At 31.9% G+C, this 27,935-nt stretch overlaps 1 protein-coding gene across 1 annotated transcript; it reads right to left on the bottom strand.

The window, feature by feature from the left end:
• Positions 1 to 1,269: 1,269 nt before the first annotated feature.
• On the bottom strand, positions 1,270 to 27,935 carry LOC123537072 (FMRFamide-related neuropeptides-like). The gene is made up of 4 exons (XM_045320626.2): positions 27,785 to 27,935; positions 11,774 to 11,940; positions 4,216 to 5,265; positions 1,270 to 1,810 (listed from the first exon to the last, which is right to left on the bottom strand). Exons 2-4 carry the CDS (start codon positions 11,904 to 11,906, stop codon positions 1,491 to 1,493), a joined length of 1,503 nt encoding a protein of 500 aa, XP_045176561.2. The 5' UTR covers positions 11,907 to 11,940; positions 27,785 to 27,935; the 3' UTR covers positions 1,270 to 1,490.

Below are 27,935 nucleotides of genomic sequence, written 5' to 3' on the forward strand. Positions count from 1 at the left end.
ATTCTTTCCTGTTTTAGAGTATGCTTCAGAGGTATGGGATGGCTGCTTTCTCGCAAGCAGTAACTTCCTTGAATCAGTTCAGTTAGAAATGGCTAGAATCGCTTGCCAATATTATTTAGTATCTTAGAAGCACTTTATTTTGACTAGAGCTTTGAGCCACTTTCTATTAGACGAGAATTCGGAAACTTTTGTACATTTTGTAAGATGCATCACAAGCTTGTACCCGTTTATTTAAAAGAATTACTCCCTGGGCAAGTAAAGATTTCGGTTGCTTATCCCTTACGAAAAAGCGAATTTGAATTATATTCTACCAACAACAGATTGACATTAAGTAACAGATTATTTAAAACGTCTACAGTAAAGCTATGAAATAATTTAGGAATGAATTGTAGACTCAAACTTCAATTAACACTGTTAAGAATTATGTACCTCCATTTACTTTGCTGGAGAAAGGAAATGATAAATATTATATATGACATACACCTTTAAGACATCAGTGTTGTAGTTTAAATTACGATTTATATAGAGCTTATATTATAGAAGATCCAGTTTTCAAATGTAGAAGATCCAGTTTTCAGATGTGGCAATCCTTATGAGAATGCTTAACATTATTTCTTTGAATCTTGTTGCTTATATGATGACGAAAGATTTACTCTCATGAGAAGTTTGTCTATATATGATATATCACTTGATTTGTTATTGTTCGGTTGTGAATCTCTGGAGGAAAACTCACATATTTTCCAAATAGTGCATCGTTTGTTTTTAAAGAGTTCAAAACGCTTTTAAGATAACACTGTATACTTTATCATATGTGTATGATGCTTCCTAAAATATCCACACCAACTATAAATAAACATTTACATTCTGTAGTTACTAACGACTGTTCTTGATTAGATCATACACATGTATACTTTGATTTTGTAACAACGTGTATTTTCATGCAGTTACCATCGTTATTTTATTTTCTGGGAGAGGGTTCTAATAATGTTGATTTAATTTTTGCCCAATCCCATTGTATATATTAAATACAATAAAAAAATATTCAATTAAGAAAAATATAATTCGGAACTATTTCGTATCATCGGCGATGAATCCAATATAACAAGTGAAAGTCATATTTTCATACCCTCCGTTGATTAAAACTGCATTATTGCAGGTATACAAATAAAAACGATAAGATTTTCCTTTAGAAAGATGGTAATATTTTCGCTCAAAATAGATAAAATTTCATATATAGCTCTTTGTAAATATAACGACTTCATTCACAACTATATTTCTAAGAATTGTTTAATATCACAAATTGTTAAATGTTAACATGATACATAATGCAGGAAATATTTTGTCCTGTTCCTAAACATTTACTTTCACATATCATATGTTATAACATGAATAAAATCTTATCATGAATGTAAACCACAATATACTAGAACTTGTCAGAAAAAATAAATATGAATTTTAGCAATAACTATAAAAGTTTTTTAAGAATACTGTCATTTTCCAATACGCATAAATCTTTTGTCAGCTGTTTCCATGTTTCTGCCAAATCGCATAAATCTTTTGTCAGCAGTATTGTCAGGTGAGTTACGTCCAAAACGCATAAATCTTTTGTCAGCGGTGTCTAAACTGTCTCGTCCGAATCGCATAAACCTTTTGTCAGCTGTTGAAGATTCATCGGCCTCTTGATCCCGTCCGAAGCGCATAAATCGTTTTCCGAAACGCATGAATCGTTTGTCAGCTGTTGGATCTCTACCGAAACGCATAAATCTTTTCTCAGCATCCATTTCATCATCAGATGTTTCGCCATCTACAGCTGGTAAAAAAGAAAATGTATCATTTATAATGTAAAGTGAAAATAAACATAGGAGTAAGCCAACTGTATCAATTCATAAATAACGATTCACATCTTTTGAAATTTGGGAAACGAGTAAAGCTTTTTCCAAAAAAAAAAAAAAAGGAAAAAAACAAAAGAAATAACGACATTGTTCTAATAGGAACTAGGCATAGCCTGCTCACTGACTTTATATTAGATTGTAAAGTTGGTATGTGATATGTTCATATTATTAGTATTATCTAACACAAATAACCAATAATCAAATCGATTTTAAAAAATGAAAATCAAAGCTCAAAATTTGTTTAAACATCTTCAGCAACTGTTGTTAATTGATAAGAACTCAAAGGGACAAATTGCACAGAAAGTATATATAAATATTCAGATATTTATACATGCAAAGCATAATTATTAACATTTCATTCAGTAACTGGTTTTAACTTGTAAACATCAGAAATATATTGTATAATAACGCGTATCATTTCCGTTCTTTTTGACCAGAGTGATGTTCATAGTCAGGATGAAATATTTTTGAAAAGTTTTTAAAGCTTTAAAACTATCATCATACTATTTTTTTTTTAATTTTGATCAAAATATGATAACGAAATTCAAGTCAATTCCGTATTTGTGCCGCGCCATGAGAAAACTAACATAGTGGCTTTGCGACCAGCATGGATCCGCGCAGTCTGGTCAGGATCCATGCTGTCCGCTAACAGTTTCTTTAGTTGCAATAGGCTTTGAAAGCGAACAGCATGGATCCTGACCAGCCACTATATTGGTTTTCTTATGGCACGGCTCATTTGTTTTTATGAAAACAGCCACGACGTTTCGTATTTGCATGTCTAAATATTGTCATTTTGGTAAAGGACTAGATATCCAAATAATGCCGTTATTTTCCTTACAGTGTAGTAAGATATCTTATGACTAGCTTATGAGAAACATCATGAGAAGAAAGAAAATTGCAAGGGCATTGGCTGTCTAGAAGCGCATATGGTGCAGAAAGATAATAAATAAAATAATTGTATTATGTTTCCTTAGATGTTCTCGTGACTTATAGTAATAAGTGTATGTTTTCGTTCTAGTCCATTTTGTTAGCCATTCCCTTGCATGGTTTTAGCAGAGCAATAACTCTAAAACCTAAATCGATAGCTAATTTGGTACTATGGTCAGCCAAAAATGATATTTACATGGCATACTGTTCAACAAAAGGAAGACATTTATGAGATGTACGCAGTAAGGTGTGAATTTGTTTTCTGGAGAAATACAACGACCGACTGGCTAAGGAAGCGGACATCATTGCGGGAAAACAACAGAAAAATATAAAATGGTAAGTCGGCTAAGTGCCATTTGAAAAATCAAACGTATATACTGAAAATGCCGGAAATAATAAAACATAAAAGGAATAACTTTTTGAATTTAGACTTATGATTCGTATGTTTTTCAAAGTTATTCTGGCGCTATAATAAATTATACATTAAAACGTTAGATTAGGCTACAACACGGACACGTATTTTAGAAGTAAATTAACTTCAAAGAGTTGATGGAATACTTCTGCACTTTTATCTTGTGTTTCACAAGGTTATGTCCTAATGAGTTAAACTCAAAAGTGATATTTTTTATATGCATATGTTTTTGATTTAATCCAACATTTTTTTTTGTTAATAGGAACAGATTTCTTTCTTCTTGAGAAATGCTGTAGTTGCCTTAACTTTTTTCTTAAATAAATCAAATCTAAGTCTTTGAATATTATAACATAGTGAACGGAAATTATTTCGGCTTGTAAATATTGTTTTCATTTTGTTGGGTTTAACGTCACACTGACACAGTTAGAGGCTATTAAGCGGCTCACACATTTGTTGGTGGAGGAGGACTCAGGCGACCCTCCATGCATTATTAGGCGAGGGCGGACACACCGGTAGAATCACCGAACATCTGTAAACCATCTAGGAATTTCCTCACATAAACAATGTTTTTTATCCCCAGTCGAGATTTCAAACCCACGGCGGCTATGTCAATAACCTCAACCGTCCGGGCAAGGACAACCTGTCTATGAATTCTTTTTATTTTATACGGTCTTTTGTAAAATCTTCTTACCGTCTCACAGGACCCTTATGTTTCCCCGTTAAACTATACAATACAATTATTATTTATAACTTGAAGGAATCATGTCATAACGACGCACTTAACGGTCATACCACATAAAGCAGTCATTCTGGTTGAAAGTTCTTTTAGAATCGAAGGATCATATCAGAAACGTAACTGTGAATTAATATAACAATAAAATAATCTTATGTTGTTTAGATGTGTTTTATAATGTTCTATTTTATAAAATCGCTGTCTGGTATACGTTTTGTTTCTGTGGAAAGGTTAAATATTCAATCACTTACATTTGCCAATTCTCATGAAACGCTTGTCATCCTGTGCCATATCCTCATCACCTCGGCCGAATCTCATAAAACGTTTCTCTTCATCCATGGTGTTTTTCGGGGGGTCACGTCCAAATCTCATGAAGCGCTTATCAGCTCCCATGTCTCGTCCGAATCGCATAAACCTTTTACCGAAGCGCATAAATCGTTTATCCATTTCCTCATCGTCTCCCTCTCCATCTCTACCAAATCGCATAAAACGCTTTCCAAATCTCATAAATCTCTTTTCTTCATCGGTGAGATCACTCGAATCTCGTCCAAATCTCATAAACCTTTTTTCTGCGTCAGTCATGTCATCTGGATTTCGGCCAAACCTCATAAATCGTTTCTCTTCGTCGGTCATGTCATCTGGATTTCGACCAAATCTCATAAATCGTTTTTCTTCGTCGGTCATTTCGTCTGGATTACGTCCAATTCTCATAAAGCGCTTTTCTTCGTCGGTCATTTCATCTGGATTTCGGCCAAATCTCATAAAGCGTTTTTCTTCGTCGGTCATCTCATCAGGATTTCGTCCAAATCTCATAAAGCGTTTCTCTTCTTCTGTCATATCTTCAGGATCTCTTCCGAATCTCATGAAACGTTTGTCTTCTGCCATTTCTGGGTCTCTTCCAAATCTCATAAAACGTTTATCCGCCTTTTCAGTTTCATCGACGGGGGCATCTCGTTTTTCTACATTGTTAACAGTGTTCTCTGGTGTTTCTGCTGCATTTGATACTATTTCTTGACTAGTTGGCTCGTCTGCTGAACGTTTTCTTCGTAGGTTAACATTATGTGAAATTTCAAAGTTTCTTATTCTAGATGTAAGAGTAGCTAACAAGTCATCTAAGCTATTTGCATTTCCACGACCGAATCTTAAAAATCGTTTGTCTTCAACTGGATATAAGTCGCCTCCTCTGCCTATTCTAAGAAAAGCGTTTTCGTTTGCACCACCTTTTCCGAAACGAAAGAAACCATCATCTGAAAGGGCTCTTCCAAACCTGAGAAATCGTTTGTCTTTTGAACTGTCTAAATCTGAAAGAGAATATTTCAAACAGTAAAATATTTTCATGAAAATATTAATCTACAAAAAACAAAGTAAGTTTGAACACAGGACATATTTGACAAAATTTTCGTGTAATGATTATGTTCCAGAATACTAATAAATTTTAAATTTAAACGTAAGTTATTCTTATTTTCTTCATGTTGCATTTATGTATTCAAGTTTATTGGCAAAGTAATAGAGTTTTGTTTATAGTATTTTCATTTTCTATCCCTCTTCTAGTACTAGATGAGAATTAGTGTTCCTGTTTTCTTAACAATGTTTCGTACACGTTGATTTTGACTTATTAATCATTTTTATGAATTTTGAAATGCACATATTACCCGTGTGTACAATAAGAATATATTTCGTCTTCTGAAAATGTCACTTGAAAACTTATGTTTGAAAGTAGTTGAAATTAAATTATTACTACATAAAATTATTATAACAGATAAAAGACAAATTATTTTATGTCTATTCCGCCCAGAAGTCTTCACTAAGTAATGCATTTTGATGATATAGTTATGATTCGTTATTTGTCAAACAGACAGTCTCAATTCTAAAACATGGTTCCATTTTATTTAAAATTAGCATGTGTCTTTAAAATTATTGTGACTGCTGGTGCAGGTAAAAAGGTCAAATGGAAATATGTTATAAAAGTAGAAAAAAGTAAGCTTCGCTGAATCCGCCTGCATGAACAAAAAAAACCCCATAACATACGTTTTCTTCCAAATATTTAACCATTTAACCAAATGATTATAAATTTCCTAGAGGAAAGAAAAATTGAATTTCTGCCGTCTAGTCCTACTCAAATTATGTTCGCAATAAACTAAAGAGAAACAGAAGGCAAAACATTAAGACAAATGGGATTTTGTTATTTAAATATTTAACAGAAACTGAAATTGAAAACCCCATTTCTTTTTGGCACCATAAGGCATGAGGCTCGTAATTATTACTGAAGAAAACGATGAACGAGATAAAATTCAAGACCACGTAAACAAGAAAGATGGTTTTTTTAAAAAAAAATAAATTTCAATGAAACATATAATGGCATCAAAGATGTTATTTTATCTGATGTAAATAGCCTCATAAATAAAATTTAGATTTACATAAACAGATCTTAGCAGAAATTTGAGAAAATGCATTTGTGGGATAACTTTTAAAGCTGTTCTGTCACTTGTTGCAATGAATGTTGAGCCGTTGCTACTTGTTATATCTGCAAGACATATTTTTTGTTGTTGATATTATTGCTGATTTTCAGATCGCCTAAAATTATGCAAAAATCTTGCCAAAAAAAAAAAAAAGAAAAGAGACAAGAACAGATAAACGTGCCCGAACTTTGATTCTCGAAGCAAGTTACATGTATATAAAAGCAGTATGTACATGTAATCTCTCCCGTTGAAATGCTATGGATGTTGCTTAATAATATATAAACTTTAAGTACACATTCACAAAATGGTATTGTCATCTAATCTCTCCCGTTAAAAATTTCTTGAAATCTTATGGATGCTGCTTAAGAACTTATAAACATTTTAAAGAACATATTTACATAGAAAATGACACGATTGTTTCCTTTCATGACACTATATTATGTACAATTTATACTTCTGTTATTCTATCTTTTTTTTCAGGAAACGGGCGAGCAAAAAAGGCCATGTTGCGTGTTTTAAAGAAGATTACTTCATTCAGTTGGGAGTCTATTTTACACTTAACCGCCGATTCATCCAAAAAGCGCGCCAAATTCACATAGCCTTGTGTCAGCAGGACCGGAATCAAAGGTCTCGGTAGCGTGCAATGGGTGATTTACTTATTGAAAAATAACGATTTTCTTTGGTGACTTATTATTTCCCTAATTGCTTATTTACAGAACGGGCCTTATATCTTCGTGTTGATCTTTACCCGATTGCACGAGAACTTCTCTCAAGAGAGATATCATTATTCCACACATAATGTCTAGGAAAAATTCTTTGTGACAACCTGTCCATAGAGATAGTTCTTCAATTATTTTGAATTCAATAGGGTAGACAAATTTCTTGACTCTTTGGCAAAAATGAAATCATTCACGTCGTGCAACTAATGTTTTCAAGAAATTACTGACAACACATCTGCCTGCAATAATGAAAGGGATCATCTGTCTGTTAACCCTCAGAAGTAATGCTGTTTGTGAGTACAGTTTTGGTGAGCATTCAAGAACGAAAAAGACTGAGTTTTTTTAAAAATGTATTATTGCCAGTAAAAAAAAAAAAAAAATATATATATATATATATATATATATATATATACTATTATAACCTTGTATTTAAGATAATTTACAGGCATTAAATTATACTCTCTAATGTATTATGGAATCAGAAGTATAGTAATAATGTTTAAAGTTTAAATTTAGAATAGGCTGACTCCACTGATAAACCATTTTACAAAATTTTAGCAGTTATATTACAAATATGGCTAATTAAATGGAGTCAAATATTACAAGGCCGTAAATATAGTCCTTTCTGGTTGTAGCTGCCATATATATATATATATACATACATGTTAAGCCAAAGGCATATACGAGGCGTTCTGATCAAAGACACATTCGAAGTATGTATTATAAATATTAACTATCCATTACGGCCAAATTTAATTTGAGTTATATATAACTGATTAAAATTGAATTTTAGTAACGAAAACTTGATGTCAGTATTGTAACGCGTGATGACAGCAAATACATTTGCCATACGGAAGAAGTCGAGAACTGGGCACGGTTCGAAATCACCGTATCCTTTCTGTAACCATAATCAATGCAATTCATACGTTATTGATTTAACAGAGCATTCATTTCACAATAACAACAATATTTACTCTCTAAATGTTATAATTTAATCACCAATATCAAATTTCCGTGTTTATTAAGATAAGATCTACGTCATAATGTTGCCGTTACGAACAATAATATATTTCATTATGAGATGACCAATAGTTAAAAAGCCTCAGGGGACTACGTCACAATCAAATTAACTCATCAATATTCATGAGACATGACACGGTTGATTAAATTAAAGAGGCGACAGTGGCTTAGCGAGCCATCTGTGTCCAGAATGACGGCGTTTCTGCTGACCAATAATATTGCACATTCGATTTTTCCTGCTGGACAGTGTACCCATTTTGAACTAACTTCTCTCTTATATTTCCCAGGTTTTAAACATGCTAGAACATTTATAGACATAAATTACACCTTAACTGAATTGACAACTTTTTTTATAGAACAGAGATATCTTCCTTGGCCATTGTAATGTTATATCATATATTTTCCCACGCCTAGTGTTTTTTTTTTCTTAAGCAAAGAAACATATGCATACGGCGGGAGTTTTTTGTTGGTTTATCCCGTAGTCATGTTACGTCTATACATATAACCGTCAAATATTTTGTCTTGTGAAAAAAATCTGTGCTACATTGTTATTTCGAAACTCTCTTCTATCTTTCTAAGTCGTAAATGTAATACTTTGTTTACTAAATAATCAATAATAATTATAACTGAGTACTGTAGCCTTAGATTTATAAAAGAAAATTACTAACTTACACACTACCTGGGATATTCCCTTTAATGAAATTATCATAAAAATAATCAAATATTTGTAACAATATTTGCTAGGTTAATAACTGTGGATTATTGTTTTTATGAAAACCTAAATTATCTTTCAGGAAACTGACAAAGATACGGGTAATGGTGTTTTATTTTATTCAATACGTATTATATGTTATTCAAAGGAAACAGTTATTGTTACTTTCAAAGCATCATATCTTATTAAAAACAGGCGTAAAGTTCTTGTGGTTGACTGTTTAGAATCACCCTCTAAAGTTCACTTATTGGGCTTTTTTAATCTGACATAGCATGTAACAAGGTTGGAAATGCAAATCTCTGTAGAGCTTTCAAACGGGCTTTATGACTTTGTACACATTCCATTTCCCAGAAACTCCTATATAGGCTAATCTTTTAAAATAAAATAATCAGGATAATAGCTTGGAATTGTTAAATACAAGATGTTAATCGAATGTAACATCACATTACAGAAAGCAACAAGAAACACCGCTCTGAAAATACGCTCACGGGATTTTATTTCACTTAAACCTTTCCGGTACATGATTCTCAAAACAATCATTATCATTCATTTATTGAAAAAGTCAACGTTTTTCTTCGGAATATGGCACATTTCGCATTTCAAGCATCTTTTCTAACAAAAAACGCGAACGATGACATGCAAATACGGAGTTAATTCTATTTCATCGGTTATCACACTGACACAATACAACCTCTAGACATAATGTTTCCAAAAAACGTGTTTTCTCTAACAACAAACGGATCCCCAAGAACAATGCCTGTAGCTGGTTATACTAAATTAATTACTATATAAGAGATCAGGGCCTGCGTTATTGAAACATTTGGCTTCAGACGTAAAAGGCGAAAAATGCTACAATCCTGTAGTTTTTTTAAAAACATTTCTTAGATGAATGTATACAGCTGGATGTGGAAGGCGAGTGTTTTGCAGTAGCTTTGCTGATAATGAGCAATAATGGGAACGTTTATATAAAGTGTCAGAAAAAGACCATCAAGGGGGTAACCTAAGGGAATACAATCAGTATTACTCAAAATAAAGGTCATTTTAGAGCTTTCTGTATTCCAATAGTCAGATACTATATATTAGGGTTATGATAACACTACCTTGATCTTCAATGTTGTATTCGACTCGAGTGGATTTTGCCAGGCCTGGATTCTACGATGCGCTTGCGCCGAGTATGATCACGCCCGACATAATGAACGAGAGCCAAATACATCATTGCAAGGTGCTGTTTTAATGTCTCTTTAATTGTATAAATATATACCTACTTCTACTGCATATCAGTCAAAATTGGCTTTACGTTTAGATAAATAAGACCGAAAACTTTTGAAACGGTTAATTGTTTGACGCAAGGAAAGTCGAAACGTCATTATTACGTCATTTTTGATTGAATATTTTCCGTATTCGATGGAAGTAGAAAACAGGGTTTTGTATTCGTTAACAAACTAAAAGCTGTATTTTAGACAAACAATTCGTAGGTATCTAATGAAACATACTCTTTTCTGATATATGTGTATCCTAACATATGATGCAATTTGATTATAGTTTAATAATTTGTTTTATATAACGATATTTGACAGTATTGGCGGTAAAAAGTAACGCTTAAGTCAAAATAATAGCGATTTTTTTTTCTAAAGACAGAACATTTTAATATTCATAATGTTTCCTGTGAATATTTATTTCAATAAATAACTATTGTTGAGATTGTATAGACACTTTTGAAATAAATGAAAGTTTAACTGTTTTAATCTGATATACGTGAACACTGATAAAAAACTTCTGTACTTGTTTCTTATGTTTGAAGACTAAAGCACAAATATGATGTGGGCATCTTTGTCTATAACACGTCACATGTCTGACTGAAAACAAAGAGATTTTTCCTAGTGTCAAATACTTTGATTAGAACAGTATCAAATCTGTGACAAGACATACAGCTGCTCAAAATACAGAAATGAAGTAATAGAAACTGTTCAAGGGTATAATTCAATCTGAAATCATGTCAGTTCCAAGTCATGCCACAGACTTTTGACAGGACAATAAAATGAGTTCAGCGTGGATCGTGCACTGGCATATTGTTGATAATTGGATGTATAAGATTTTTTTTATTATCTGTCTATGAGAAAGTTGATCTCCATTGATCACATCGGATTGTTCTGAAGTGTTCTGGAATGCTACAGTATGGCCCGGGAAGGATCATATTTGTCAATTGTAAGACAATTTATTGGCTTATGACTTAAGCGTTATCGGTTGAAGTGGATTTGGATACAAAAACTCTTCCACTAATTCGATAACTGTTGCCAGTTTTTCAAATATTTCTGTATTAGCATTGATCGGTAATATTCACCGAGGTGTTTAGGAATGTTAGACATTTGGTATATTGCGTAAAGATCAAAAGGGAAAATCCATGAACATATATCATATAGAAAATGTAGAAAATTCAAGTGAAAGGAAATGGGAGTTTTTAACCACATGCATTCTTTTGAATAATCACAAAATTCATATTGAAAGAAACATGAGAAAAATTACTAACTCAATATTCTGATACACTACACCCGTAAAAATGAAATAAATATTTGTGTTTCCAGAAATAAAAGATGTGTTGATTAAGGTCGTGAAATTAGATAATAATTTGTTTCAATGGAAATACAATTAATTGCCCGAACAACTTGTTTACCAAAATAGTTTCTCGTCTTATTCAATATCTTTATGCGGAGTACCGTCAATAATGACGATAGTCCAAGCCATTGGTGTATGTTTTATGTGCGTGTATGCATCTTTAAATATTTGCAATAGAAATTGATTGCTCAAATTCACTTATGTAGAAACAAAGCCTTCATATCTTGTCCTTATTTTACAAGAATCCACAAAATAGTGTAAAACCAAAAGAATCCATAGTTTTTACCTCGAAGAATATTTGCACATGCTTCTTGGTTGTCAGCACACAGTTCGAGAAAATCATTGCTGGCAAACACCCTACCAGTGAGCCATTTGGCGAGGATGGCTAGAACCAGCCCCGTACACGTCCACGTCCGCATTACACTATGTTTGTTGTCAGATTCTGTTTCTAATCTGAAAGTAGAAAGAGGAGATTAAACATATAATTTTGAGGATGTAAGTTTTTTTGGGCCATAACAACGTAGGCTAAAATGGCTGAAAAGGTTGGACTTGACTGTCATTAGTGCCGACGTATAGTACATTTGACTTAGACATTTTTACCCAAACATCTTAATTTAACGAGTTTTAGTTTTTTTGTTCATTAACATTGTACTAATTATCGACTAAAGAGATAACTTATTAATTTGTTCAAAGTCGATCTGAATGACTCTACGAATGCTCTTCATTATATACTTCTTTTATTTTTTGTAGTAGCGATATCAATTTGCCATGGATGATTTAAAATTCTAACATGATAAATCAAATTCATTTTTAATAATACACCCTGACAGTGACGTCAAGTCGACCCACTTATGATGACTAAGAATTTGTCCTACTGATTTACATATTTGATTCATGAAAACAAATTAACCATGACTTTGAATCAATCAGTTTTACGCGACAAGGACTAATTCAGCAACTTGTGTGACCTCTCGCTGTGTTCAAATGGATCAAAACTCATTTTTACTATATATTACTATTTAAATATACATTTTCCCTTTTCCTTATAAGGAAATAAGCTGCATTATTGGGATTTTAGCAGTCAGATAATGACAGCTGAAGAATATAAAATCTTTCGGATGCTTCTTGCTACAAAACCATGAGAATAAGTTCTCTCACTGGACTAACAAAATGCAATGTTATTTGCTTGTCGTTTTATCATTTCAGATAGCTTTTGTAATCGGGCATGAACAGAAAGAAAAGTTATTTTCAACATAACTTGAATATTGATCAAACTAGCTTATCATGCATGTATAAGCAAATGATTGAGCAATAAAACCACAGAAGTTAAAGATCCATCACAACAAAGCGACCAACTTCCTTCCTCCTACGAACTTGAACTTCATGAAAATCATACTGATAATATGATACTGTAATAATACAGCTGTAACTCAGCATGACGGGATGAAAATATGAAGCTCTTGATAAATTATTATGTTTTACATCTCTGCTAGTTATTTTTAGTTTGTTTTTATCAGTTGTTCTTTTTTAAAGTTTTGTAAAGATATAATTGTATAACACTGTATATGACACTTAGTGTAAAAATAAAGTTAAAATTGTTGTTACCTCTTCGGTAAATTTGGCGTTAAACAGAAGTCAAATAAATGTGGAATCATAGTTTCTGCTTTTTACTTACTTTTGTGAATCTTTTTTAAATAGACAGTGATCTTGAATATCTCAAGTTATTGAGAATAAGAAATCCGTTCGTGATATATTGCCCTTGATCCAAACTACTACATCAATTAAGGTTACGGCGATATATAACAGAAATGTTAAAACAGATAAAGTTCGCATTACGGATATTTGGTGAATGTAAATATTGTAAACAACGATCTGATGAATAGCATAAACATGACAATACGTCAAATCTCATCCCATTCTAATCAATATCAGTTTTATGTTTTCTTATTGTCCAAATTCTCTCAGACTTACTTTTCATCGAACGATTTGTCACATATTTTGGCAATAACTTATATTGTCCATCAATACAGTTAATAGTGAATTATTCTTCTATTTTATTCTTAACCTATTAAGAAGAAAATGTTAAAAAAAATAACATGGACCATTTTTAATATAAAAAATGTATTGCAGAACAGACAAAAAGATAAACTATAATATTAGTATTAAATATGATCACTAGTCTTGGTTATCATTTTATTGGAAGAAACTAGTTTAATGCACATAATTTATAGATTTGTTAAATGATGAAAAGCAAATTATTTATCTATTACTTTCTCTTAATCAAAGTTCTCTGACCTTCAGTCAAACCTATATGCTTGTGCGCTTTGTTCCCCTTGAACACATTTTTATTTGAACGTTTTATATATCATAAACAAAGATTTAAGGGCGACCATATTCTTAAAAAATGTTTAGTTTTCCTTTTTCCTTAGGAAAGTACTGAGGAAGAAAGAACAAGATTTTTACAAATCGAAAAAGAAGTATTTGTTTTCAGTTGGTTTTCTGTAAGCTAGTGTATAAGATAAAACTTATTCTGCAGATTATGTTATGAAAAACATTTATATTGAAGCATAATTTATATAAATAGTCGATATTTACGGCTATAACTTTTCACTTCCCTCAACACAGACGTGCAATATAAAACAATGTTTGATATAAAGATTTTCTCCTTATTCATACAAAATATTAACGTTGTGTGGCATCTGTTTCATAAAAGATTCTTTATAGACAATTGAGACTGACAGTAAATAATGGAAAGCAGACTCTGAAAGCATTACACGTGCATGCGCATATAAACAATGGATTCCGAATAAAAAAAAATACCACTGCATTCCGCCTTCGTACTATGGTTAGATATTTACTTTTAAAGTCGAAGAGTTTGCACAACTGAGTTATTACAGTTGTAATTTTCTTGAATGTAGCTTTTTCAAATAAAAGAAAATGATTAAGGCATTTGCATTTCAAGAATTGTCAGGGTTGATATGCTTGGGAGTCATTTAACGCCACGGGTATGAAATATCATGCTTTGGACAGTAGCAGTATTCTCGTAGATTTCAACTTGTGCAGATAAAATGAAACGCAATTATATATGGTCTTTGGAATTTGTTTCGCTGACGACGCAACCAGGACATCCATTGAGATTAGTCCTTCATTAACATTCTTAATATTCGTTTTGGTTTTGTGTATTCTGTTCCTTGATACTGCAAAAGAATTGAAAATTTTCCCGCATTATTAAGCGGTCGGGAACGGCTGATTTCAAATGTATCATCTCTCATGAAATCGTTAGGTAAAATATTTGCCTGATCACAGCGGAATAACAACATAGTAGAACACCAGTGACATCTATCAACAACCCTAGTTATTTAATAGTGTCATCAACAGAAATGTACTATACCAATAGTATCTTAACAAGTTCATTACAAATTCCTACTCAGAATTTGCCAGAATATTTTTGAGGCCAGTCTGATGATAATGACAATATATATTGTATACTGTAGCAGAATGCTCAAAATTAAGTATATATAGAAGTTATAAAGACTTCTTTAGTATCATAGTTAAATCTACAGTCAGATGCTTTATTTGGCGGCATCATAGAATTCTCCTAGTCTGGTAAATTATACCGAAGGTGTAGGCACAATGTCAAGCATCTACCAAAGAGTTATACGCCCGAATGCGTGACGGTTACAAATCGTTTATTATCCCTCGTGTATTCCGAAACATCTATATTCTTGAAAATAACATATTACATTGTCTAAAACGCAAGACTGAACCCCAAGCGGCTTAATTGCTTTGATCAGTCACACTCTGTTAAATGAATGCCACGGTATATATAAGATTGAAACAAACCTGTCATTTACCGAAAAATAAATACACAAATCTTAGAGAATCATCAAGTGATATTTATATTCAGTCACGAAAATGTTGTTCAAGACAGCCATTATAGCCTTGACTGTCGGAATATATGCGGTTCGGCTATGTATAAAACAATAATTCTAGGGGCATCAGCGGTCTTTCAACAGCTAAAAACTTGTTAAAATTAAAAAGCATTTTCAACGAAGCTGATAAAGTCAAATCATAAACGACATTTCCTGTCATCTGTATCAGTCGGACGTTGTTTGACCTTTCATTTGACTGTTATGACGCTTCTTCGAAAGAGAACGCTGTAAGATTACCTTATACTAGTTATTTACAACGTTTAATAGTATAATGATCTTGTCTGGTTTAAATTTGATAATTAATCACTTGTAATATGTTTATGTATCCTATTAACCTCAACCCTGCCCCCCCCCCCCCACACCCACAATGTGTATAGATATTAAACAAAAAAAATTAATGCTTCATAAAACTGCAATGCAACGATAAGCATATGGCTTGATAAAAACGGAGCTTACCAATAACATAACCTTATTGCATGTACTATTTACCAAAAAAAAAAAAAAAAAAAAAAAAACCAACTAAACAAACGGTTAGTTTAACCGCTTTATTTGTAGAACCTCACACTAATTTTATGCCAAAGGGGATTTATGCAATAAAAGTTTCACTCTTAAATGCAAAAAGGGGAAATAAATCATTCTCCAATGTTAACTTACTATATTATTGCTTCAAAATTAGTTTCAAAGCATCTCGGTAATACGTTCCCAAGTTAATTGAATATATTAGGATCAATGAATATTATGATATAAATGTTACATAAAATACTGCAGAATGTCGCTTATTATGTCCCGTGAGGCGCTTTATCTACCACCTGATAAGGAAAACGGCAATTATTCTATACCATATATATTTTAGGGCCTCTGTGTTGTGAAATGTTCTTACATATATTGGATTGAAGGGGTACAAAATATAGGACTCTGTCTTATTGATTATGCAGGTGCTAAGGGGTATAAGAGTGTTGCGCATTTAATTACCACTCATGAATGGATTCTATCAAACCGAGTCTGTTATTATTTTGCCTTGTTGCGTTTTATGATTCCAAAGGATCTTCTATGGGTGGCAGTTACCGCCAAAATTAGTGAATACACAACCCATTCATTAACAATCCAGTCAGTGCAGTACATTTTAACGCCGTCTAGTCTAAAATTCAGTCCCGTTCAGTAACTTTTCATTCAATACATTGTATTTAGATACCATTTAATACAAAACTTCATTCTATCCATTTGAACATGAAACGATACGTTAAAAAGCTTGTTGCGATGCACCGAAATGTGAATCCGTCGCCATGCAACCCAATGTGATGACGTTCGACGCAACAGGAGTTCGTGTAGTGTAAAATGAAATTATTTATCACAAGATGACGCCTAACTGACAAATGTAATATGAATCAACAATAGAGTGAGATTATTCCGAAACTGGTTGTTCAGTTAGTTTTTTTAACTTTACCCTGTTAAATTTCTAAAATGGACTGGTCATTATTTGGACAGTACTATTTATTATTCAAAGGGGTGCTCACTGAAAATTTATTGACTGAAGACTATGATCAGATCTTGGTCTGCACTGGTCGCAAAGGCGGGATCATTTGCCACCAGCAGGCTAAAGGCAAACAAAACCGAAATAGATAAAATTGTTCACTGGTGATGAATGAATATAATTATATATAAATATTAACTATATTAAAATGTAGATATAAGCACTTTTCTAGTGATACCGAAACTTTTGAAAACTTAGAAGATACTGAAAGTTTATTGTTGTTGTAAGGAACATGACTGAAAGGGTATTCAAGGGATTAAGTTGACATTTCTTTCGATTATAGAGGACATTTGGATGAAATGCGATGTTTCATCTGTCCTTTTTACGTTTTGGTCTGACATGTCTATTGATGATAATGAACTTTCTGAAACAAGTTATATTTTTCATGCCTCCGGATGGAGAGGAGAACATAGCATATAGTGTTACTTGTGGGCTCAGTCTGTGTTTGTGCAAAAATCTTGTCCGGCTGTCTGTGAATTGTTTGATTTGAAATTACGTGGCACAAATAATTGCCATAATAAGAGGGCATGTCACAGGCAACATCCAGATCCCTAGGTCAGAGATTAAGTTTACAGTTGGAATTCATTCGATGTTTGTGTGTGTGCACATAATCTTTTCTGGCGGACAACCTTTTGCACCTTGTCAGACCTTGAAAGTATATGGCATAAATAACCACCATAATATGATGACAAGTACCTAATTACCATATACTACTGTTAAATACATTACCCACATGACTCACATGCGGCCAAACATCAAATAGTAGGGGCAATACTTGTTAACAATTCTTCAACTGCCACCGTAGGCTATTAGGCGTTAGACAGGTACAATTTCCTGCATTACATGGAATATTACAACGTGATATAAGTAATTATGTCTACAATTTTACTAGTCACATGCGTATTTAACATGTTATGTAAGTAATTATATTAACGTGAGTTTCCATATTAAATATATAGTTTTACACAAAGGTATATCTATAAAGTTACATAAGCGATTATTTATTCAATAAATACAACAGAAGAGAGACAATTGAGTTTAATAGTTCGGGAAAGTCCCATCTTAACTTGAACATAATACTTTATTCGAAAAGAAAAATTATCCCAGTGTTATCAACAGCTTTTGTCATGCAATATAATTATCATGGCTGGTAATGTTGTACAATTATTCAAAATATATAGGAGGGATGAGTTGAATTTGCGCAATATCTTATTTGTGCTTTTACATTTCAGACTTGGTGTAACCCTGCCTGATACTGCTGTAGTCCCCTAATTTTCTGTTTCAGTTGCCAAGCTTAATCGATGGTGGACTGTGGTTTATTAAGACAGAACATCCGTTACATTTTATCAAAAATATTCAAAATAACTAGAAATGTGTCATGTAATTGTAATATGGAATCGATAGTCTTATTGTTGCTTATTCTATATGAACCTAGAGCGTATTTAATATACCTGTTTTAAAGAATTCCGGCGATATGGAGACGGGTGTTGAACATTTCATGGGGTCTTATGTGTCAACCAAACCAAGTCCACTTTTATTTATATGCATCTGAAAGATCTTCTCAACGTTTGCATTGTGTGATATGTACAGCATTAGATGAATATAGCTACTATCATAGAGAGAGGCTAAAAACCTTTAATTAGATAAGAATCTCGTAAGAGAATGAATGATCCTATGATATTAAACCCTACCATTTTCCTGTATTTTCTATCCCGTCATCAACCACGAAGACAAATGAGTCTGAACCACAATTGTTCCTATTGTATACGACTCTAACTCATTCGTTGTATTTGTTTTCTCATTCAAGCAAAGTGCTAACTCTTTTAGCAAGACAGCGTTCACATGGGATACGATAACGGCGTTGAAAAGAAAAAAGTCTGACAAAATTCATTTTACACAGTGTCCATTTTTGCTGCTTTTGTTTCTTAAAAGATAGTGCGATCGATGAAAAAGAGAAAATTGTTGACCTTTTACATTATTAGTAGCATTGTCAAATTTCGTGCGAAGTGACGGCACGACTAGCCTACATTTATTACTACTAACTCCCTGCAGGAACACGACAAATGTTTGTGTTATAGTATTGCCTCGCACGTGTGTATTGAAGTACTAATTGCTGATGGCATATTTGTTGTACTTGATAATTGATACGTCTATAAAATCATCTTGTAGTACAACCATGGTACAGTGCAAGCAACCCCGGTGGGCAAAACTTATTTCCATGATAAGAAATCATCTATCAAACGGGAATAACTTGAATGAATGGTAAAAGTTAAATAGATGGGGACACAATTTTATAGATATTATTTCATTTGCTGAATCTTTGTAACTAAATTACCTATTCTTGATGACTTTAAAATTACTAAAGTTTCATTTCGCACATTTCGAATGATTATGTAACTTATGACTAATTCTGACCAAATATTTGAACTGAATTTTTGTTTCGGTCTGTGAAAAGGCAGCCAATTAGACGTCTGTTTTATCATCTAGGCACATGGGAAAATTAAATAGCTATGACACTTAGATACGTAACTTGGGATCTACATTTCCTGATGCTTCACACTTTACTTTTATTTATTCAGCGTCTAATGTCTGGCTTTAAGTGAACATTAGATTTAACAAAGTCTTGAGTACATAAAAACTTTATATCAGGGAAATGTCTTAAAACTATTATGTCGATCTTGGTGAAATAAATAATTGAAGAATTTACATCTCTTTATCAGGTTTTACAGTGGGTTAATTTAATCATCTGGCATACAATTCAATTGTGTCACTTATTGTTCAAACTATACAGTTCTAGGGAAACAATGAGATCTCATCTGGCATTCCCTGGAATTCATTAAAATCTGATTTCCTTAGACCACATTATAGGCCCATCACAATTAGTGACCTAGTTTTTCCCAAACATGTACTTCATGAGAATCATAGAGATAATACAGCACTAAAAATGACGTGTTGAATTTAGAATTTAAGGTATTTTCTGAGTTATTGTACTATTCACAAATTCATCTTCTATTTCTGTTGAGCTTTTTAATCTAGTCAATCTTTTTAAGTATATTTCTAAAATGTCATCTAAATAAAAATATCTTACACTGTTATTCTGTGGTGGGTCTTTAAAGAGTTAGCAATTTTCTTTCTTGTGAAAAACCAATGATCGTCCTGTTTCGTTGAGTTGCTGTCTGCTCATTAGCAATTAAATGAACACCGTATTTTAAGCTATTCATAATTAAGTGCTATTATGATGAATACCGTTTTCGTTTCGAATAATTAATTTTATGCGTGTTTAGTTTATAATCTACTGTTAGACTGATACGCTAAAGAAATTACATGCATAATTTAAGAATTAAAATCATGCTTCGGTAATATTTCTCATAAGCTTTAGTGCAAATTCAGAGATATATCACATATGACCAAATTCAGTCTATAGTTTTATGTGATAAGAAAACAGACTAATTCCTTATCAAAGCAATATTTTGAGATTATCAAATCCAATGTCTACTAAGAAGTCTAATGCAGTGATATTTGATGATATACCGAGGTTTACTTGATACATTTTTACGTCCCCAGTGCGACACAGTTGCCAGCATTCGTACTATAGGCGACTGATTGCTTGATTGGAAACGATCAACTGTCCGCTTGAATTATTTGTAGATTTTCCTTAATTCGCATTGGGACTGTTAACATAGTTCCAGGTCCGATTTACTAAATCATTTATTATTCTTGCAATTGTTTAGAAACATTCATAAAGAATTGTAGGGAAGTTATGACCCGTAATTATCCCATTAGTACGCACAACACGGATCTTTTCTTTATTGCATTTTAACCGTAGGTTGATGTACATCTGACAGAACTTTATAACCAACAGACCCTCTTATTTTCAAATTTCTATGACAGCCGAGTAAAATATCTTGAATTCCATCTGCAAACATCATAAAGAAAATCATGTTTATGTTTTTCTTAAAATGATCTTTACTAAATTGTTGAAAACAACCATTTGAACCTATATATATATATATATATATATATATTTTGCAATATCGGTGCATTATTAGTTTAAAGAATATGTTATAAAACAATTTTTTTTAAAATTCATTTAAGGAGAAAAATTATCTTAACTTACTGTACTAATTTCATGGAAATTATTGTTCATCATAATGCTTATGGCTGATTATTTTTTATTTTTAGCGGAATTTTCAATATGATTATGTATGGCAATAAGGTTGTGTGTTTGGTATTAATGTTCACATTTCGTTGCTTTCTACCAGTACTAAACATTTATTCAATTACTTGCCGGTCAACAGTGGAAGCTATTGCCTGAGAGCCTAAGGACAAAGTCTTTACTATTGCCCGGCAAGCCATTCAAAAAGTATGATATTACATGGCATCAGAAATAGATTTTAGATCAGTTTTTTTTTAGTTTTGACTTTAGCCAAACAAGACATGGGACTGAACTTTAGACTGGTCATGTAGCACTAACTGTGGACCCACGATTTATAGAGGATATTGTCTTAACAGTTTACATAAAGGATAGCTATTTGCTTAAGTTCTTCTCCCAATTGTAACCGCAGTCTGATTGGACAAGATGATTTTTGTTTATAAGGGAAATTACTTTACGTTTTCAATATTTATCTTGTATATATAAATATACATAAAATGTTTTGATATTTGTTTATTTGTTGTTTGCGTAAATGATGTGTAGTACAGAAAGCTATTTACAAAATGTGTCTGTTTTAATATAAGAAAATGGGCCGCCTTCGTTAAAACAAAAACAGATCTACAAGACTTATGCAAAAAAGTATTCGGTCAGAGTAAAAACTATAAAACTCGGAATATTTACTGTAAGTTTTCAACAAAGAAAATTAATTGTTGATATAAATAGCGTGACTCAAAACTACACATTTTCTGCTGCTGAAATGCTATGTAGTTGTTTATAACTATTTAATGTACTTTTATTGCATGAAATTTCAATTTTCACCAACAAAATTTTCATTTTACTACGGGCATAGCCTATGCCTTTTAGAATTTCATAAATGTGTAAAAGCTTAAAAAGGAATTCACAAAATGGTTAACTTTGCATATACAATTACATGTCTTGTTATGGAATTAAATATTTTGCTGCATTTATAAAAGCGTAAAATTAATCTAACGGTATGAATATATATATAAATGTATCTTGAAAATAATGTAATAAAGCTCCAAACGCATGATGGCAATCCTAGACAATTTGTTATATTACTAATTATATGAACTCAAAAATAATCAAATACATACAGCTATGGTTTTATTAAATTGATTTGTATTCTACGTTTGCAGGAAGCCATGTCCCTCTTCAGACATAAGATTACAAGTCTCGGCACAAATTGCGACGTTATGGCCACACTGAGACCTCCTTGTGAGATTCACGACTGTAATCGAGATACTATTTGACTACTACATGGGGTTTTCACTGTCAATTAATATCATTTATCTTGACGCTTGTACATAAACTGAATACTTAATATCAATTGTCTTGCAAAATATATGCAGACCTTGAAAGCGGTGCTGAAATATAAAGTCTTAGTTTATTGCACTCGGGGCATAGTTACCATATTGAATGTGATTGTTTACAACAAAATTATGAGATTGCAGTTAAAGCCTAAGATCGTTTTGCAATTTTAATTTTATGACCTTTTCATTCGTGATTTGATTTCCAAAGCTAAGTTTTACCATAGGTTAAAGTCATAAATCTAATAATATGACATGTGACATGAACCATGAAAGACTTTTTTGTGGCGAAAGAATATAAACATGCGGCTGCGATTCACGTGAACCCGATAAGCATATCTTACTTCCCTTTCTATGCATTGATTTTAGAAGTGCTATCCAGATAAGAAAAAAAAACATTTACTAAAGCATTTAACTATATTCTTCCTGATGAGAAACAGGAATATTACTTCCTATTTCACCTCTATCTATACATGTAAATGTGATTTTAGTGTCCATTAAACTTCATTGTTGTAAGGAAATCAAAGAAGAAAGAAATAATAGTGCTGATATGTGTTTTGTTCCTAACGTTTTCTAAGAAAAATACTGCTATCAAAATCTGTTTTATTGTTGAGAAAGTAAAGATTTTGTTGGAATAATTAATTCTAAATTTGTTATTTTATTACAAGCGCCGGTCAAAAAGTTGTGCTATATGTCAGTTTATAATTTTGCAGGGCTAAAACTTTCAGAAAACAATATTAAATGTATTATTGATGTTATGAAACCAATCACTTATTGAATGGCTTGTCAGCCAGTAGTTAAAACTATAGACTTTCGGGCCTTCTGATCTTGAGCATTTTTACTATTAGCCGGGCAAGCCATTCAGTTAGTGTATATTGATTAAGATGCACACAGTTTGCGGTATTTTTACTTGTATTGTGGATGATGCATGGTATCCTTTTTTGGTGGCATCAAGAAGAACAAATGCCCCCACCACTATTTAATCTTTTATCATTGTTTTCTGGAGCAGTCTAAATCTTTTACCAGTTTAATACTTGTTTCACCCATCTAAGCCATAAATTAAACTTTCATTTAGTATCAATTGTTTTTATATATAACTGTGTTATCCTTTAATGTCTTTTGCACCATTCCAAATATTTCATGTCATTGAGACATATTTATTACGTAAAGAAATGTATTCAAGCTGGTAAAAACACCTTAAAATTAATGAGGGAAATCTTTATAAATTGATAAGAGCAAGAATAAGGCAATTTAACTTATATCTTTGATTGTATAGCAAAGAGATAGAGAAAGGAGATTCAAAATATAAACAAGAACTAGGAATCTTTACCACAACGGCTTAATTCCTTTAAATGAAAACACAAAAAGTACTGTTCTGCTCGTAGTTTTCGAGTCTCTGCATGAGTGATGCTAAATGTAAAAAAAAATCATACTAACTTTGAAAAGGAAAACTTTGTCTTTTTTTCACTGTATGTTTGTGTTTAGCATTTTTCTGTAAAGAACCATAAAATCCCCTAAAATATTATACTTCAAGATATCATCGCATTTATTTATAAAGAAATGAAACATTGCTATGCCGTGAATTGAATTAATAGATTGTGATTTGGAAATCTCGTGATGTTTTCGCCGGGACTAAAACTGATTTATTCAATTAATAATGGCTGATTAATAGCACATCAAATCACATTTGATTCAGGAGGTTGTTATCAAATTTCTTTGGTTAGGAACAATAGTATAATTAAATCTTTGACGTTGATGTAAATTAAGACATGCTCTTTCCTGCAATGATTAAGATATCAAGATTTTACAAATAGAGAAGGATGTTCTGTAACTCGAACCTGTCTCACAAAAATAAGCACCGATAATTATCAAGCCTCTATGATTCTTGGGTTTTGATAATATTTAAATCATATAACAACGAAAGTTTAAGATCTTTCATGTGCAGTAGATCAAGAAACAGAAAGAGGAATTAATCGTATAATATTTTATGAAACTATTCGCAAAAAGCATTTTCAGATAGACATTACATTCTACGAATGACTTTGCCTAACGAGACTGGATATTCTATTTAATATTACTCCGACATTAGACATCCAGAAATCCAAGAATATGCCTTCCGTATTGTCATTTTAAAATCCCTTTCATCTTTATTTCAGATTGTAACTTTAAATAAAACTCGCATAATACTGGGACGAGAGTAATTGCCCGATGTATCCCAAAAGTTGTTATTTAAAATTATTGCAACAGATAGATAAGGATATGCACCCAAAGAGCTATAGTGGTTTGTAATGTTGAACCACTCATCATTTCACTTAAGGGCCTCATAAACATAAAGAGCTTCTTTGGTTCTCCAAATTTTGATTGACTGTTAGTTTTTAGGTGCACATAATTATTTTGGTTATCTCATTATTTGTTTTAGACCTTTGCTGTGTTGATGTGCCCATTGCTTCCATGGAGACAATTCTTGCGTTAAATTGTTAACTATGGGCTGTTTGCTTGAAAATGGTTTGTGTTTTTTTCTTGAATGGCAGTTATACAGATATTTGTGTGCTCACTTTCAGATATATTTTGTTACAAAATGGTAATATGATTTTCAGTGCAAATTGTATTCAGTAACTCCGGATATTATCCTATTAAATTATCATATTTATAAAAGTTCATAAAGATTTTTATTTCATGCTAAAACATATAGTTCCGCTGTTCAAGTTTGCTTAATAGCATTACTTTCAATACTTCTCATGAAATTATACAGTCAGAGTAAAAAAGGGAGGTAATCAAAAACAAAAGACTAAATAATATTTCTACTATGTTAATCAAATATTTAGACCTATAACAAATATATATAAAAACAATGATCAAAAATTGAATTGAACGAGAATTTGGTATATTTTATGTTCATAGTAGAACGTATTGCCGACACATCATAAACAAAGCCATTATAGCTCTTAAGCATTAATGGTTTAGATGCTGTGTATAATAAATAGTTCGTAATGACATGTATGATGACTGAATGGTAAAAGCATGTATCTTATTATACAAAAAAAAAAACATGGGCATGTTTGATTGCATAATATTAAATTTACTTCCTATCAGTCACGCTAGCTTGCAGCTTGGTGAAAACAGTACTGAGGTTCTATCAAACGGCGGTAAAATGTTATATTTGTTTGCGAGAGAGTTTGCCAAACAGCGACAAAATTTATATTGACTATAAAGTCATATGAATTTAGCGTATGAAAGTTAAACGACGGAAGATGTAGATGTGTCTCACGCAGGAAACACTGCATCGATTCCAGTTCAAAAATGATAAAATCTACACAGTACCCGAAGTTTGTTTGAAACATAATAATATTGAAATTTTCTTTAGAGTTGTTTATAGCATTCGTATAATCTTCTATATCTTCAGATGACGCTGATATTGGAGTTCCGGAATGTTTCCAGTGTTATCAAAGACAATATCAAATGCAATATTATAGACGTGAAAATCATGACAAGCGAAGTCAGTGGTCGATATTTATCATACTTGGTCACTTATTACTATGCTCAAATATTTGTTCAACGGGCAACTACAAACGAAAGCTCAACTTAATTAAATTTTACTCAATAATAATTTATAACTTCCTCAAATAGAGATGTAACATTGATACAAAATGTTTCAATCGCGGATCTTTCTGGTAAATGATACCTAGAAATTTTGCAGAATGAAACTTTTCACTTTTAAAGGAGGAGCGGTGGATCAAAACCACGAACCCTTGTTTCATTGTCAGACAGTCTTACTAATGGACCACTGCTTCCGCACTTAAATATGTATCTATGTATCTTAAAGAACGTAACTATATACGATACACTAATATTCTATGTTATCCAGCGTGTGTTACATCTATTTATAAGAATGTTGCCAAAATTGTTTTTATTAAATTCGTCTTAAGTAGACCATCACATGTTTAAAATCTTTAACGCACCATTAACAATATTGCGATAAGTTGAAATCACAACAACCAGAAATAAATCTAATTGTGTCGGTCTAAGATTAAAGCTTCAAGTTAAAGCGTATTGTTTTATTCAGTATCCGTTCTTTATGTCACTCTGTCGAATAGGAAGGCTTTCAGATTTATGGAATTTATTTCAATTCACTCAGAAAGTGTGTTCCTCAGTTAAGAATTGTAAAAATGCAACATTAGTTTTTAGTGGGTTCTAGGCGATATATATTTATATCAATACTCGTTCAGTTAATGCAGAAATATAACATAACATAGTAGAAATTAAGCAACCTTCACTTATAAAAATATTAACCATTAACCGTTCTTGATTTTGAAATGTTGATGTCCATTTTGCCCTCATCAAATGAACTTTTTATCTTTGTCTTTTTCTGTGACTTGACAAATTGTTCTTAGATATTGTTAAGCATTTGTCAATATATTTCTCCAAATAATACTATACACTAGTAAGAAAGTCAAAATGAAAATTATCGAGAATTACTGTTGAGCAGTTGTCAAAACAGTTCTCTAAATTATATTCTAGTAAGAAAGTCAAAATGAAAACTATCTACACATTTATTACGGTTATTACGGAATAGATTGACTGACAACCTGAAATAGGAATGCCAGTTGTATGTTTATCTACAATTATGCTATACTATTGGTGTTCTTACATTTTCTAGGAAAAATAAATAACATAAACAAAATCTAATGGGCTATTGTTTTGTTATTGTTCCATTACATACTTTGTCCATGAATTATAAAACCTAAGCTTTATTTCCCAAATCGCTGGTTATACTAATCTATCACGCACTCATGAATGAACCGTTCTGAAACTCTCGAAAAATGTTATAAAATAATAAATCTCATTCAGTATATTTAAAAGTATCTTTTTGAAATAAAAAATTACACCAGTCGCATAAAAATTTAGAAGTTAGATTCATTTACAGTAAGACTAACACAATTTGTGGTAGAAAAACCTTAATTTAGCTTAACATAATGTACTATTATAAAAACCAATAATAAAATCTTAACAAAGTGTTTCCAACTGTTTTATACGTATTTGTACATGTGCACCATTATGATATACAGAAAAATGACAACAAGAAGCGAAGAAATACTTTTTATCTATTTACGAAAGAGTAAAATCTTTTCCAGATATTCAAATTGTTTTATGTGTTTTTAAAATTATTGTATATCATTTCATACCATTGAAATATACGGAAAGATCACAAGCAGTAATACTAAAGCGGTAACTTCTTTACGGAATGATAAAAGCTTGTCAAAATACTGCAGTTGTTTTATAAGTTTTTACATTATTGTATCATTTCATACCATTAAAATATACAGAAAAAATATAAATAAGAAGTAATACTCACTGTAGCCGTAACGTCGAAAGAGTATATTGCTTTGATGTTCTGTTACATACAAGTTTCACAAAATATTAAAGTTCCTTATAAAGAAAACATAATTCTTTCTGTTTGATCCGAAGTTCAAAAAGTATTTTGCCGAATCTCAATCCGCCATTGG

The sequence above is a fragment of the Mercenaria mercenaria genome, chromosome 17 (assembly GCF_021730395.1).
Source record: "Mercenaria mercenaria strain notata chromosome 17, MADL_Memer_1, whole genome shotgun sequence".
Classification (NCBI taxonomy): Eukaryota; Metazoa; Mollusca; class Bivalvia; order Venerida; family Veneridae; genus Mercenaria; species Mercenaria mercenaria.

Coding starts and splice junctions, on each gene's coding strand:
- LOC123537072 (XM_045320626.2), bottom strand. CDS start 11,906: ATGCGGACGTGGACGTGTACGGGGCTGGTTCTAGCCATCCTCGCCAAA. Junction 5,266..11,773: donor ATGTGCAAATATTCTTCGAG/GTAAAAACTATG, acceptor ATTCTCTTTCAG/ATTTAGACAGTTCAAAAGAC. Junction 1,811..4,215: donor TTTCATGAGAATTGGCAAAT/GTAAGTGATTGA, acceptor CTTTTTTACCAG/CTGTAGATGGCGAAACATCT.